Here is a 14,692-nt window from a genome sequence, read left to right as displayed (position 1 = left end):
CTCCCAAAAAAACAGATACTAATCATGGCCCCCCAATTCATCGACGACAAATCCCCAATATGCATCCCCTTCATCCTCAACCGTCTCTCCCTCCACCAGCAAGCCTCCTCCTCCTCCTCCTCCTCGTCGGATAACAAAAATCACCCACCTCCACCACCTCCTCGCCCTCTCATCATCGGCCTCAACGGCCTCCAAGGCGTCGGAAAATCCACCCTCGTCGCCCCCCTCGCCGAAGCCCTCGCAAGCCAGGGCGTCCCCACCCTCGTGTGCAGCATCGACGACTTCTATCTCACCCACGAGGAGCAGGTCAAGCTGGCGAGGGAGAATCCGGATAATGCCCTGTGGCAGGTTCGCGGGGAGCCGGGTATGTGTTTTTTCCTCAACTAAAAATCACACACCCAACTCTCATCTTACTCACTTGCACACTTTGTAAAAAAAGAACAACGCTCATACATGCGCACCAACTCATACCCATATACATAAATGAAACCACCAGATATACATCAACTTAGCAGATACTCAACTCACTCACTCACTCACTCCGTCTTAAACCCCCCCAAAAAACAAAACTAACATCCCCCCCAAAAAAAAAGGAACCCACGACATCCCCCTCCTCAAATCCGTCCTCACCTCCCTCCTCGCCCACGCACCCACCTCCATCCCGCAATACGACAAAGCCCTCTTCTCCGGCCAAGGCGACCGTCTCCCCCCTCATCTGTGGAAACACGTCAACACCAGCAACCCTCTCCAGGTCGTCATCCTCGAAGGCTGGTGCATCGGCTTCCGTCCCCTCTCCGCCTCAGCCGTATCCCAGAAACACTCTTCGCCCAGCCGGACGCTGCAAAACCACCGCCTGGAGCATCTCCTCGCCGTCAACGAGAAGTTGCGTGAATACGATGACGTGATCAACAGTCTGCTTGATGCACTGATTCATATTGATGCGGAGGATACAGAGTACGTGTATGAGTGGCGGCTTGAACAGGAAGAGCATCTTCGGCTGGCGAGGGGTGATCCCAACGCTGGCATGACAAAGGAGCAGGTTGTCAAGTTTGTTGACGCGTATTATCCTGCTTATGAGCTGTATTCGGAAGGGTTACGGGAGGGGCTGTTCAAGGATAGGCCTGGGGCGCAGTTGAGGATGGTGGTTGGGCGGGATAGAAAGGTGAAGCAGGTTGTTACCATTTAGACTAGGACTCTCAGGACATCACATAGAAAGGGGGAAGAAGAGAGATAGATACCCGTGGCTTCATTTGTTGGCAACATGTAGACTTCATATGGCACAAGATGAGCCCATCTCAGCCAAGTCATTCCACTATATCCCGTCATGCAATCAATCTCTATCTCATTAAGTCATTATCCGCCAGCGCCATCGTCCCGTCGTGAGGCTCGAGTGTAGCAGGCCACGGCCAGCGCTGCCCATCCCAACCACCAAGCCTGCAGAAAGAGACAAAGGAGAAACAAGAAATCGTGACATAGGAACTCCAAACTCCTGCTTCAATGACATGGCCGACAAACCGCAGCTTCTGCTCAAGTAGAGGGGGGCCATCAACGGCCACTGCCAGCCGCCGCCTCATTCGGAGTCACCACACGTTGGCCGTCTTGCTTCATCTTGGCCAGCTTCCGCTCAATCGCCTCCGTTCGCAGCCGTACTGCCGCCTCCCGATCGGCCGCCTCGTTCTCAAACTCTTGTATCATCCGGCGCTTGTTCCGCCTGGCCTCGCGCAGCTTGTGCATGATCTCGTGGAATTGGTCGGCAAACCAGTCTCCCGCCTCTTCCCAGTCGTCCACGTTCATGTTTCGAAATAGGGCGCGCTGCTCCTTTTCGCTCTGGTGTTGGTACTGCTCCAGCTTCGCGCTGAGCGTGTCTGCAGAGCCCGCAGCGCCGCCCGAGCCGACGTGCGTTGGCGCCTTGGATGGATCAAAGTCAAAAGGCTCTTTCTGGAGCTCGGTATAGCTCATGCTGCTCAGAGCCATGTCGTCGTAGTCGAGGCTCTCCCGTCTGCGTTTATTGCCCTTTGGCGCAGATGGCCGAAACGGCTGCATGGTGTTGGCTATGGCGCTCTCCAGAGCTCGCTGTGGTGACATGGGATGCCGTCTTAATCTCGGGGTCGCATGGCCATCTTGGTGGCCGCCCACGGTAGAAGTACCATCGTCGAAATCCCCATCCTCCTCCTCGTCAAACCCCCCTTGCCTCCTATCTTCTTCTTCTACCTCTTCAATCTCGCGGAACCTGCTCATAGGGCGTACATCGTCCTCTTTACCTCTCATTGGCCGCCCTCTGCTCGCAAAGGCAGGGGACGAGCTCCTCTTCTGTCCAAGATCGTACTCCATCTGCCTCGGCTTTGACATGGGCCGTATCTTTACCTCGCGCACGGGCAAGTTGGGTGGCTTCTCCGGCATCGGTTCTGGCCGAGTGTAGCTCGTTCGGTAGTGCCCCGCTGGCTTGTTGTACCCATTGACGACAGCTCTGTTAAAGCCATCATTCATATAGGTAGGGTTGTGATTCCTGGTCCCCGGGACCACCCGCATAAGGAGATCCTCCCCAATTTGAAAGGTGGCATTGTCGCTGGTGAGAAACCTCTTGTCAAAGTTGTAGCGAGGGGCCGCTGGTCTGGTGGTGGCAGGTCCCATGATGGCAGGAGCGGGCGCAGGAGCAGCAACAGCAGCGTTCTTCCTGTCGGGTAGCGGTTCGTGGTCGGCTTCGGATGGCTCGTACAGCGGCGTGGTTAGGCCAGAATTCATAAAGCTGTCGCCTAATTGGGAGCCCGTGAAGATGTCCATGTGGCGATGTTGACTGGCGGGGGACAGCGAATGGGATCGCTGCACCGACTCGGGGGGCGGCTGGCTGAATCTCCGCTGATGACTGGTAGGCTGGCGAGCGTTTCCGTTGACCCCAGGCACAGGCACTCGCGCGCTGTCTGCCAAGTCCCTCCGTTCTGCGGCGGACGTGAGCATCGGAGCAGAGCTCTGATAGCGCTCCGGCTCGCGACTTGGCTGCGCTACCGCATTGCCGTTGGCGATTCCATTGGCGGCTGTGTCGTTGTGTTCTTTCGATTTGACGTCGCTTTCGGACTTGAGGCGTGCAAACATCTGCAGCCGGCTTGATCGCTCCTTCAACGAGGCTGGCATTTTGCTTGGATTTTGTTCTCTGGTCCCCCACATGCCCAATGCAAAGCGCCCGGCGCGTGTGCTTTATACGTTGTAGTTCAGCTTCCTTGTGCTGGCACAGTTCCAAGTTGGGTTCGCTCGTCGTGACGGAGATGAAAAGAGCTTCGCGCTGGTGACTTTCTGATTGTACCTTGGGATGAAGAAGCGAAGAGGAGAAGAAGAGCTGCTGCGTGACGGAAGAATCGCGAAGAAGAGAGGAGTCGTCGGTGCCCAGCTGGCGGTTTGGGAAGGAAGGAAGCGCCAAGCGGTGACAGGGCAAGCACTAGAGAAAAAGGCAAGAAATAAAAGAAGAAAAAAATGAGATCAATTAACCTGACATCACAAATGCTCGGAGGGGAAGAGAAGGAAGGAAGGGAGGGAAGAGCCACACACGCATAAAACAACCGAAGGGAGAGGAGAAGGAGAAAAAAAAACGAAGTTCTTCAGCCTGCCAGATAAGGAACTAAGATCTTGCATCGACTATTCCAGCCCGATCAAAACAGACCCAAAAGCTCCATCAAGCGCTGCGTCGACACTCGGCGCCTAAAAGCCCTGCCGCCATGATAAAAACAGCAACAGCAGCGACAGTGACAAGCGACAGTGACGGCAACTGGAGCTGCGCGCGTCTGGCAGCAACAGAACAGGCGCGCGCAGTCAGGTGACGTAGCAAGTACAGGCTACACGAGGTGCAACGTCATTGTTGATGGGCCTGCGCGAGGACGAATTCGCGATCAATGCGCCCGAATCAGAGGCTGAGCACATGCGAGTCGCGCGGCTCAGTCCATTGCTCGGATGATTTCGTGCCATTGGCTGTCCTGTCGGCGCTTTCCTGTGATTCGTAGCAATGCAAAGCCATTTGATGTGTCAAGCATGCGCAATTGAGTCCGTGTTGGACATGATGCCTTCATACGAGTAAATCGCAGCTCAGTTCAGCTCATGCGCAAGTACTCGGTACTCGGAACCCGACCCGGCCCAGCAGAAACCAGCGCCAGCCGCACCACCGCTAACGCTCCCCGGCTCTAGCAGGGGCTCTAGCAGCAGCGCCTCTTTTGTCCCATTTGACTCAATTTCCTCTCTCCCTGCCCTGCTTCATTCATCCGATCATCCCATTGTTACGGGGCACTGCACAGCTGCAGGCAAACGCTGATTCTTCCAGCCTCAGCTACTACTCCAGGTCCAGGCATGTTAGTTCTTCTTCATTAGGCTCCCGAGCGATTCCATTCAGGTAAGAAGCCCCAGCCCCAGCCATCTCCCGCCCCTGTTCAGGCATAGAAGAACAAAGCGTCCAGTCTCCTTCAGGTACAATTGAGCAGTTCAAGGATCCAGACAAGGTTCAGGTACAAGGTTCAAGCCCAGGTCCAAGGTTCCCGCAATCAAGGCTCCCGTTCCCTTTTCCCGGAGACCTCGTGCATGTCTCTTTGCCCAGAAATTGCGCCTCGAAAGCGTGTGACCATGAGCTCAGCATCTCTCCAGCCTGTCGACCCACCGCGTGCTTCCCGCCTTCTTCCCAGCTTCACACCCATTCCTCCCTAGCTGCGGTTACTATATGTGTATCGTCGTCACTCATTTTTAGATCGCCTTAGATCCCACCTCCAGGCCAAACCGGCGTCCCTGTGACGGCAGTCGTGCCGGTTTCTGACCCGATCGGTTCTGTACATAATCTACAACTAACCAACCGCCAAACCCTCGGATCCCGCAGCCTGCTCGGCTCGTCGTCTCGTCAAAAGATATACTTTTCTCAGCGTCCGGCGTGCAGAGATTGATGATCGGCCGCTGGGATTCTACTGCCTACCTAGTCATCCCACCGCACCTCGCCTTACCTCATCTCACCTTATTGCGACTCGTCCTGCCGCCATTCGATGTCGTCACCCACGCAGCAGCCAGACGGTAGGACAGACGCCGCGTCGGGATTGACAGACAGCTCGCACACCCCAGATCCGGCTGCGACCTCGTTCTCAGCCTCGCCTAGACTTGCCGGAACGCAGGCTCGCCAACGTTCAGTGAGGACAATTCCTCGTAAGTACACGCAAGCCGTCCCTGTTGCGCCGGCGGCTCCGGCGAAGAAGGCATGAATGCTAATTTCTCCAATGCCATATAGCCTGGATTGCTCTCCATCATGAGGTTCATGACCCCAGCGTCGAAGAGCAGCTGCGGCTGCTGAACCCCCCTCGGCCCTCCACCGCGCCGCAGCACAATGCCACGCCTCAGGAGCCCAAGCGGCGAGTTTCACAGGACGGATTCGTCTCCTGGGATGAAGACCCCAAGCTGGGCCCTCCGCAATCCGAGCGCGGCCGCATTCCACATCTGTTCAAGTACGGACGAGCTTCGGCACGGGGGAGGAAATGGGATCACCTTCGATCGGCCGAACCCGTCATTGTCTCCTCCCATGCCGCGGCGTGGAGACAGCCCGCCCTCTCTTGGGCCGAATTCATACGGTCATCGGCTTGGGGACGGCCCAGCGGTCAAGAGAGCGAGATTGTCGACGTCGAGGCCCTCAACCAGATGCCGCCCCTCCTCAATTCGCCATCCCGATTGCCACTGCACCCGCCAGAGAACAAACATGAACAACGCAGCCCATTCTCCAAGCGCGTGTGGAAGCGAGCCATGCGCAGCTCCCTCTCCCCTTTGCTCTTCCGACTGACCGTTATCATCATGTCCATCATCGCCCTGGGAATCGCCGCCAAGATGTTTGATCTCGAAGACAGGGCGCTGGGCGAGGGCGCCGAGCGGACGCAGTCCGTCTTTGCCGTTGCCGTGGACTGCGTGGCCATCCCGTACAACGGGTACATGATATGGGACGAATACACGGGGAAGCCACTCGGCCTGCGCTCAGCACAATCGAAAACATCCCTCATCCTACTCGATTTGGTCTTCATTATATTCAAAGCGGCAGGCACAGCCCTCGCCTTTGAGCATGTCGTCTACCACACCTTTAGCGGCCACGAGGTCAGGGAGCTGGCCAAGGCTCTTGCGTCGTTTATGCTCCTCGGCCTTCTCGCATGGACCGCGAATCTCACCGTCAACATCTTCCGAGTGATAGCGCGGTTAGGGGGTGCCGAGGACGACCGCAGGTGAGGATGCCATTTGCGGGAGAGCACATCAAGCAGCGTGTTTCCATCTTTAACTGTTTTAATTTCATTTTGAGCATTTTGCATGTCAGAATTCTCCATGGGGCTCAGCAACGGAGCACGGCGCATTACGAACTGAACGAAGCTACGAATGGTCCAGCTGTCGGTTTGTCCAAGACGGGATACTGTATATACCCTCGGCTAGTGTCTACTGTACTATATTTATCTACTACGGGAATTAATTTCTACATAATTTCAGGGGATATGAGGCTGTTCCATTACGTTGTTGCCGAATCTTGGTCATTGTGTGCAGCTGTAGATACAGTACGAATACAGGGCCGATATAGGATGCCTGTTTGCTTGACAGACAGACAGCTGCCTAGAGTTACGGCAGCCTTTCTGATCAACAACAAACCGTGACTGCATAGCTAATGTAGGTATCAGTATTGATGCAAAAGAAAATAAAAAGAGAACGAAGACAACTTCACATGTAAATCAACACTCAAAACATCGACTACCTCCGTCCTCTCCTCTTCCAAAGTGCAGTGGCAGACGGTCACAAAGGCGGTTGGCCGGGGCAGAAAGCGGCGCTAAGCCCGTTCAGGCGCCCAAGTTAGTAAGTAAGTACCGGTAGTTACTCGAGCTTTGGGCTTGACTGCCTGATTCCCTCTCATCATTACGTCTTCTCTGCTCGCAGCCTCCCTTCTTCCTGATCCCCTAACGGCATCTTCTTCTTTCGTCTTTGTGGTTTCATTCTTGTCTTCTTCCTCTTGCAACCCCTCCCGTCTCCTCGCAGCGAACAAGCCGAGGGCACAACCGACGAGCATCAGCCTCGCCCCTGGCCGTGTCCCTCGTCTGCCATTCAGCCCGCGTCGAGCCTTCTCCAGCCCGTTGGCCTGTGAACTTGCTCTTAAACCGAGTGACCCACTGCCTTGTCCGGCTGGTGCGTGAGCATCACCGCTGACCGTTCCGTTCGCCTGCGACCTCTCCGCTGCCTCTTCTGTCCGCAGAGCCTCGCAGCAGAAACCGCCCACGCCCAAGTCCCTCCCTCGTCCCCGACGCATCGGCTCTCCGCCTCTTCCGCTGCGGTCCATCCCGACGCGAAAGGAAAGGAGTCGCTGCCGTTTGCTGCGTTGCATCGTCAGCCGCTCCCGCCCACGCGAGTCCGTAAGAGGCGTCGAACCTCGTCCCTCCACCCCGCCTCTCTCGAACGAGCAAGGCCTGCTGCTTGGAGCTGAGCCTCGTCGCATTTCCCACGCGCTCGCCCAAGATGGTGGCCAAACCGTCGGGAATGCCCCCGGTGCCAAACCGGGAGGACATCAAGGCAACGTGAGTCGACGCCCCATCGGGTTGCAAGCCATCTATGGCAGCTCCCGCAGGCAGACAGACACCACTGACGCCCGCTACAGATGGAAGTACCTGGAGGAAGGCATCACTAGGATCATGAACGACCTCGAGCAGGGCATGGATATGCAGATGTATATGGGAGTCTACACGTATGCAACGCCCCCGCCTGCTTTTTCATCGCTTCCCCCGTCTCGTCGACTCGAGTCCTCGCACATGCAGGCCTGATTGCTTACAATTTGTCACAGCGCCGTGCACAACTTTTGTACTTCGCAGAAAGCCGTCGGTCTTAGCGGTCCTACTATGACCACTAGCCACCGCGGAGGTTTGTTGTCCTCCTCTCTGCTCTACCCTTCTTCCTGAGGCTATGCATCCGCTGACCCGCTTTCCTTCTCCTTGTCGACTGAGCAGCGCATTTGTTGGGCGAGGACCTCTACAACCACCTGATTAAGTATCTCCAGCGCCACCTGGCCGACCTTGTCCAGGCCTCCAAGTCGCACACAGACGAGGCTCTGCTGACCTACTACATCAAAGAATGGAATCGGTATACCATTGCTGCTAAATACATCCACCACCTTTTCCAATATCTCAACCGACACTGGGTCAAGCGCGAGATTGACGAGGGCAAGAAGAACATATATGATGTCTACACTCTCCATCTTGTGCAATGGCGCAAGGTGCTCTTCGAGCAGGTGTCGGACAAGGTCATGGACGCCGTCCTGAAGCTCGTGGAGAAGCAGAGGAACGGCGAGACCATTGAGTACGGCCAAATCAAGCAGGTCGTCGACTCGTTCGTCTCGCTCGGTCTCGACGAGGCGGATCCCTCCAAGTCAACTCTCGACGTTTACAGGTTCCACTTTGAGCGCCCCTTCTTGGCTGCGACCAAGGAGTTTTACCAAGCCGAATCGAAGCAGTTCATCGCCGAGAATACCGTTGTCGAGTATATGAAAAAGGCCGAAGCACGACTGGCGGAAGAGGAGGAACGCGTCAACATGTACCTGCATCAGGACATTGCCATTCCCCTCAAGAGAACCTGCAACCAAGCCCTCATTGCCGACCATTCCCTGCCCCTTAGAGAGGAGTTTCAGGTGCTGCTGGACAATGATCGAGAGGAGGACATGGCTAGGATGTACAGCTTGCTCTCTCGTATTCCCGATGGCCTAGATCCGCTGCGCACCAGGTTTGAGACCCATGTGCGGAAAGCAGGCTTGGCCGCCGTACAGAAGGTGCAGTCCTCGGAGGGGGATAAGCTAGAACCCAAGGTCTACGTGGACGCTCTGCTTGAGATTCACACACAGTATCAGGGCCTCGTCAAGAGGGCCTTCAACGACGAGCCCGAGTTCACGCGATCTCTGGACAACGCCTGCCGCGAGTTCGTCAACAGAAACGAGGTCTGCAAATCGGGGTCGAACAAGTCGCCCGAGCTGCTGGCCAAGTACACGGATGTGCTCTTGAGAAAGAGCACCACGAGCATCGAAGAGGCCGATCTCGAGAGAACCCTGTCTCAAATCATGACCGTCTTCAAGTACATTGAGGACAAGGACGTTTTCCAAAAGTTCTACTCCCGTATGCTGGCCAGGAGACTGGTGCACAGCAACTCATCGTCGGACGATGCCGAGACGAGCATGATCAGCAAGCTCAAGGAGGCGTGCGGTTTCGAATATACCAACAAGCTTCAGCGCATGTTCCAGGATATGCAGATATCAAAGGATCTGAACAAGGAGTTCCGCGAGCACCTGGATACCGTCGGCAACGCTAGGTCCGTTGACTCGACCTTTTCCATTCTGGGCACGGGCTTCTGGCCCCTGACGCCGCCGAGCACTCACTTCGACCCGCCTCCTGAGATCGCTTCGGAGATTGATCGCTTTGTTCGATTCTACAAGCACAAGCACGACGGCCGCAAGCTCACCTGGCTGTGGCATCTGTGCAAGGGCGAGATCAAGGCGGGCTACTGCAAGAACAGCAAGACACCTTACACCTTCCAGGTGTCAATCTACCAAATGGCCATTCTCCTCTTGTTCAATGAAAAGGACAGCTACGTCTACGAGGACATCTGCACCGCCACCCAGCTGAGCACCGAGGTGCTCGACCAAGCGCTGGCTGTGATCCTCAAGGCCAAGGTGCTGTTGATGGAGGGCGGTGACAAGCCAGGACCCGGCAAGGTGTTCAACCTCAACTACGACTTCAAGAGCAAGAAGATCAGGGTAAATCTCAACCTTGGCGGCATCAAGGAAGCGAAGCAGGAGGAGGTGGAGACGAACAAGACGATTGAGGAGGACCGCAAGTTGGTATTGCAGGTACGTGTGCGCCGAATTCCATCTCTACCAGAATTGTCATGGCTAACCATTATCCACCAGTCCGCCATTGTTCGTATCATGAAGGCACGAAAGAAGATGAAGCACGGGCTGCTTGTGAGCGAGACCATCAACCAGATCCGCTCCCGCTTCGTGCCCAAGGTTGCCGACATCAAGAAGTGCATAGAAATCCTTCTTGACAAGGAATACCTCGAGCGTCTGGATGATGACGAATTGGGCTACTTAGCATAAACCTACTCTCTCACATTCTCATATTATGAACATCCGGTAGAATTTACGGAGCTTGTCAACAGTCATGCATCATCATCATTCAGCCCCTCACCTCTTGGACGCAGGCATGTTTATCCCCCCATACCTCTTTTCTGTTATCTGTTTTACGCCCAAACTAGTTTCCTTCATGCGTAGATTCGGGCCATCTGGGATTGGGATGAGCTGGAAAGGGTATGGCTTATCTCTCTGGTTCTTTTTTGTTTGTCTGATGAGGTTTATGAAGTGCGTGCCAGGGGGGTTCCATAGGGCGGTCATGCCTAGCTTAAGGTAACATTGAACAGAGAATACGTGCGCATGTTACCCAACATTGGAGTGGTTCAGAATGTGATGTGACTACGCGTGTTTGCTGTCTTGGGGACCGTTGTGAAGATGAGATTGATGATAGGGGGCCGAGTGAGCGTGGGATGAAACTTGTGGATATCCAACTTTACCAACAACACCCATCTTGAACGATAGAGACAAATTGTTCCGTTCGCTTGAACGAAGTCCACCTTTTCTAATATGTCAACTCCTTTCCGTCCCAGCCAATCCATGTCTGCAGTACATTCCTCCCGAAGGTTGCCTTGTTTCTTATAACTTTACCCAAAGGTAAAAAGGCATCGAGATATGGAAAAACAACTTCTTTCTGAGATTTCTCTCTCTTGCAGGGTAGATAAACAACTTTGTTTTCAGGTAAGACTTATGCTTTGTTTTGTGTTTTGTTTTGTGTTGCGTTGTATACCTATCCATGAGTGCGTGTGTGCAGAGTTTAGATCTTGTCTCTTTTTTTGTGTGTTCAACGCAGGACATACATGCGCATGTTTTTAATTCATTCATTCCGTTGTAATTGTTCCCCGTCCGATTCCCATACCCTGTATATATACTATATCGAATGTAAACCCCCCCGAAGTCAAAAGAAGAAAAAGACCAAATCGTCCAGGCAAAAGCAGAACCCTTCATATAGAAAATCCAAACATAATCATTGCCTCATCTATTTTTCTCCCCCCCTCCCCCTCCTTTCCTCTCTCTCCCTTCATGTCCATACTCCGTGAAAGAAAAACAAGAGAACAAAGAGAGAGAGAGAGAGACAGAAGCTTCTCAATCAGCCTTTTTGGTCCCGCCGTTGCCAACAAGCGTCTCCTCCCGGAACCCATCATCACTATCACGGTCGTGATGAGCATCAAACTCCCTCGGATACTGCGTCAGCGGCGCTTCCGCGGCAGATGAGCCCGTCCCGGGACGGCCGCTGCTGGTGCTGTCCGCGCCGGAAAGGATGCTCTCGCTGAAGCTGCCCTGCGTCATGGGCCGGTACGCCTCGGTCGAGTTGGTGCCGCGCGACGCGGCCGACGCCAGCATGCTGACGAACTGGTAGTCCTTCTCGATGGGGCTCGTCGGCATCGACGCCGTCTCGTCGGGGGCCGTCGAGGTCGTCGACGACGCCGCCTTCTTCTTGCCCCAGCCCGCGCCCCAGCCGCCGTTGCGCCGCTTCTCGCCCGCCCACGACGCCCAGCTGGCCATGTACGCGCTGGCCCGGCTGCCCACCGTCTCCTGCTGCTGGGGCTGCTTGGCCGCCGCCGCCGCGTCCACGCTGATGCCGCTGGCCATGCTGTTGCGCTTGCTGCCGCCGTTGGCTTCGTTGAGCTTGGCGTTCTCTTCGGCGCGGCGGCGCTGCGCCTCGCGCATCTGCTCCATGTCGTTGTACAGCCGGTTCAGCATCGTCGACGCCTTCTCCTTCCCGGCGGCAAAGTTGCGCCCCAGGATGTCGCGGCCCTGGGCGAGGCGCTCGTCGAGGTGGAGCTCCTTGACCTGCTCTGCTATGCGTCTCTGCACGTCCTCGATGGAGAGGCCGCCGGCGCAAGGGTGCCTCGGCTCCGAGACGGCAAACAGGTTCGTGTCGGTGTGCGAGTCCCACATGCGGTAGTTTTCCGTGCGCTGCCACGCCTCTACCCAGTCGAGCCCAAAGTCGACGGCTGGGTCGCTCTCCGCCGTGTTGCGGCCGGTCGCGGCGTTCTTGACGAGGTAGTTGTGGAACTTGACGGAGGATATCAGGCCGATGATGTAGGATTCGAACTGGGCGCGGATGTACTCTTCGCTTCCCGCGTATTGCATCGTCTTTGGCGTGCTGGGGTTGGATTCGTCCCACGTATTGTTGACCTCCTGAGTCAAGTAGTCGATCCATCGCCTGTCCGCCGCAGTCAACGACAACGCCGTTCTCAGGGAAGGCGATGTGATGTTTATGGTGTCGTCATCGAGATTAATGATTATGTCACTGTAACGGTCTTTTTGTTGGAGAAGTAGGGAGTTGGTGCTGCCGACGATGTAGGATTTAGTGCCGACATCGGCTAGCAGGTCGAGTTGCTGTAACGGGGTATACGGGCCAAAGATGCTTCCCTGTTTTCGTGTGTGAGCATTATCGGTTTTCTTTTTGATAGTATCAAGTGTGACGGGCACGTACTTTGCCGAATATCTGCAGCGGAAGCCCCATAAAGGTTAGTAGCGAGTTGCGGTTACTACTCTGCAAACTCGTTGGCTGTGCGAGCTTCTTTTCGTACGTGTTCAGCTCGGGATCTGCGCAGTCTTGGAGGTTACGGATGAGTCCGGGTATCAATGAAATGAGGGAAAATTGGACCATGCATAGCCGATCACACCGTGATCCGAAGAAGAGCATCTGGATGAGCCGTTAGCAGGTTTGATTCGCACAATGGACACGATTCCAGGCGGGCGGGCGCGTCTTGGAGAGTGACAAGAAACCAACCTTGGGCTGAAGCAGACAGCATTTAAGGAGCACCAGGGCCTGCCACTTGAATTCGTGAATCAGCTCGCGCAGACTCATGCCGAGATACTGGTCTCTCTGGGCTTCCTCCTGCAGGAGACCTCGGGCCTTTTCATCCGCGAGACTTTCCTGGAACCCGCGCAGGATGTCGACGTCTGTAAACTCGCGCTGGGCAAACCACGCTTGGGTGACTATGCTGAGGCGCTGTCTCAGCATGCCAAAGAACTGGGGGCTGTCTGCGATGACGACAACCGCTTTCTGCACGGTTGAGCGAGTCACATCGGCAGGCCGGTTGATGAGCTGGGAGGAATCGAGCTGGCGAGTACATGATATGCCGAAGAGAGACGTAGCCGGTCCGTCGTCGGTCTCGGGGCGCAGCAGAGTAAAGTAGGAAAAGTCTTCCTCGGAGCTGCTCAGCAAACATCAAGTCAGCGACGGCTCTTCCAGCTCAAACAAGACAAAGAAAGGGCTGAACACATACGCATGCGCTCCATCACTCAGGGCCATAAACGGCAGCAAGTTCCAGCCGTACTTGGCGGCCGGATCAACGCCGTCCTCGACGCCGAACCAGCTCTCGACCTCGGGCCCTCGCGCATGGTGGAAGCCGACGACGGTCACCAGCGGCGTAAAGCCAGAGGTAAACGGGGTGGTGGGTACTGTCGGTGTGATTGGCGACAAGACACTCTTGATTTCGAGCCCATTGGGCGGGACCTTGATTCTCTCGGTGGTCATGGTTCGGTACTCCCGGTAGGTACTGTATCTGTGTGATGCGACGCAAGGCCCGGCCGAGGAGAACAAGATGCTGCAGCTCCGCGCCGCTACAGCGATGCCATGCGCTTCCGGGACAGCTCAGCCTCCGTCTCTCGGGCCCGCGGGAGTTTCTGCTCGAGGTCGGGGGTTTACGGCCGGGTATCGAGAAGGTTCGTCGTTGGGTTGAAGCAGCCGGCGGGCAGCACAGCAGGCGAGTCGGTGTGGCGAGAAAAGGGCGGGATTCCAAGATTGACACCGGCTTGCGAGATTGCGCAGTTCGCAACTTGGATCTCAGGCGGGCTATGGCTCTGTGGCGGCGACGGCAACCTGGTGCAAAAGAGAGGTGATCAATTCGTCTTTGGACAGAGCCCAGGGGCTGTTTCAATGTGGTCGCGCGTCCGAGCTGCTGCAAGGTGAATTGGCAATGGCGGGGATCCTGGCCGCCTTGACAAGGGTGACTGACGATGGTGATGAGTGATGTCTGGCTGATGCTGCGATCAATTGCGCTCGACTCGATAACGAGGGAGAATATCAGAGCGAGTGAGAGACTCGGCCTGCTTCTCTAGAAGAAAGACAAGGAGAGGCGAGCAGCACACGATGCTGGAGATTGTTGTTGACAAAGGCCAGCCAGAGCTTCTTTGAGTGGATGAAGCGCTGATTGGGCCTGGCGCCCCTAGCAGAGGTACGTTGCGAGGCTAAGCAAATGTGCCGGCAGTCGATGTAGCCCAGGGTAAGCGCAGATGGGCAGGCATTGGATGATAAGGTAGTATCTGAGATGCTACAGAGTCTACGTCACACCAACAAACGTGCAAAGAGGAGGAATAGGTATCAAGGAGGAAGAAACCGAACTCTGTCTGATTGCCTAAGGTATAACAACCTGCATCTGAGCTGCTTTCATCCACGGTCTTGTGACAAACAAACACCAGAGGTCAAAGGGACAAACAGTCCCCGATGCATCTCCGAACCAATCCATCAACCACCAACCGTCCACCATCAACCATCAACCGCATCGAAGCCTAAGAAACCGCATCGAAGCCAAAGAAACC

At 55.5% G+C, this 14,692-nt stretch overlaps 5 protein-coding genes across 5 annotated transcripts; 3 read left to right on the top strand and 2 right to left on the bottom strand.

Annotated features, from left to right (window-relative positions):
- Positions 1-24: 24 nt before the first annotated feature.
- BBK36DRAFT_1155651 (P-loop containing nucleoside triphosphate hydrolase protein) lies at positions 25-1,186 on the top strand (the record flags this gene model as incomplete). The annotated part of the gene is made up of 2 exons (XM_024893849.1): positions 25-364; positions 594-1,186. 2 exons carry the CDS (start codon positions 25-27, stop codon positions 1,184-1,186), a joined length of 933 nt encoding a protein of 310 aa, XP_024754185.1.
- Positions 1,187-1,545: 359 nt separating this feature from the next.
- Positions 1,546-3,090, bottom strand: BBK36DRAFT_1165358 (hypothetical protein; the record flags this gene model as incomplete). The annotated part of the gene is made up of 1 exon (XM_024894770.1): positions 1,546-3,090. One exon carries the CDS (start codon positions 3,088-3,090, stop codon positions 1,546-1,548), a length of 1,545 nt encoding a protein of 514 aa, XP_024754184.1.
- Positions 3,091-5,006: 1,916 nt separating this feature from the next.
- On the top strand, positions 5,007-6,222 carry BBK36DRAFT_1108558 (hypothetical protein; the record flags this gene model as incomplete). The annotated part of the gene is made up of 2 exons (XM_024889377.1): positions 5,007-5,163; positions 5,246-6,222. 2 exons carry the CDS (start codon positions 5,007-5,009, stop codon positions 6,220-6,222), a joined length of 1,134 nt encoding a protein of 377 aa, XP_024754183.1.
- A 1,284-nt stretch (positions 6,223-7,506) lies between these two features.
- Positions 7,507-10,105, top strand: BBK36DRAFT_1107683 (Cullin-domain-containing protein; the record flags this gene model as incomplete). The annotated part of the gene is made up of 5 exons (XM_024889281.1): positions 7,507-7,544; positions 7,625-7,693; positions 7,840-7,841; positions 7,968-9,856; positions 9,917-10,105. 5 exons carry the CDS (start codon positions 7,507-7,509, stop codon positions 10,103-10,105), a joined length of 2,187 nt encoding a protein of 728 aa, XP_024754182.1.
- Positions 10,106-11,221: 1,116 nt separating this feature from the next.
- Positions 11,222-13,628, bottom strand: BBK36DRAFT_63286 (hypothetical protein; the record flags this gene model as incomplete). The annotated part of the gene is made up of 5 exons (XM_024898399.1): positions 11,222-11,334; positions 11,365-12,514; positions 12,579-12,791; positions 12,879-13,305; positions 13,378-13,628. The coding sequence occupies 5 exons, from the start codon at positions 13,626-13,628 to the stop codon at positions 11,222-11,224; spliced, it is 2,154 nt and encodes a 717-aa protein (XP_024754181.1).
- Positions 13,629-14,692: the final 1,064 nt, after the last annotated feature.

The sequence above is a fragment of the Trichoderma citrinoviride genome, assembly GCF_003025115.1.
Source record: "Trichoderma citrinoviride strain TUCIM 6016 unplaced genomic scaffold BBK36scaffold_1, whole genome shotgun sequence".
Classification (NCBI taxonomy): Eukaryota; Fungi; Ascomycota; class Sordariomycetes; order Hypocreales; family Hypocreaceae; genus Trichoderma; species Trichoderma citrinoviride.
The sequence above is the reverse complement of the archived record's forward strand: the minus strand, read 5'-3'. Positions and strand labels throughout refer to the sequence as shown.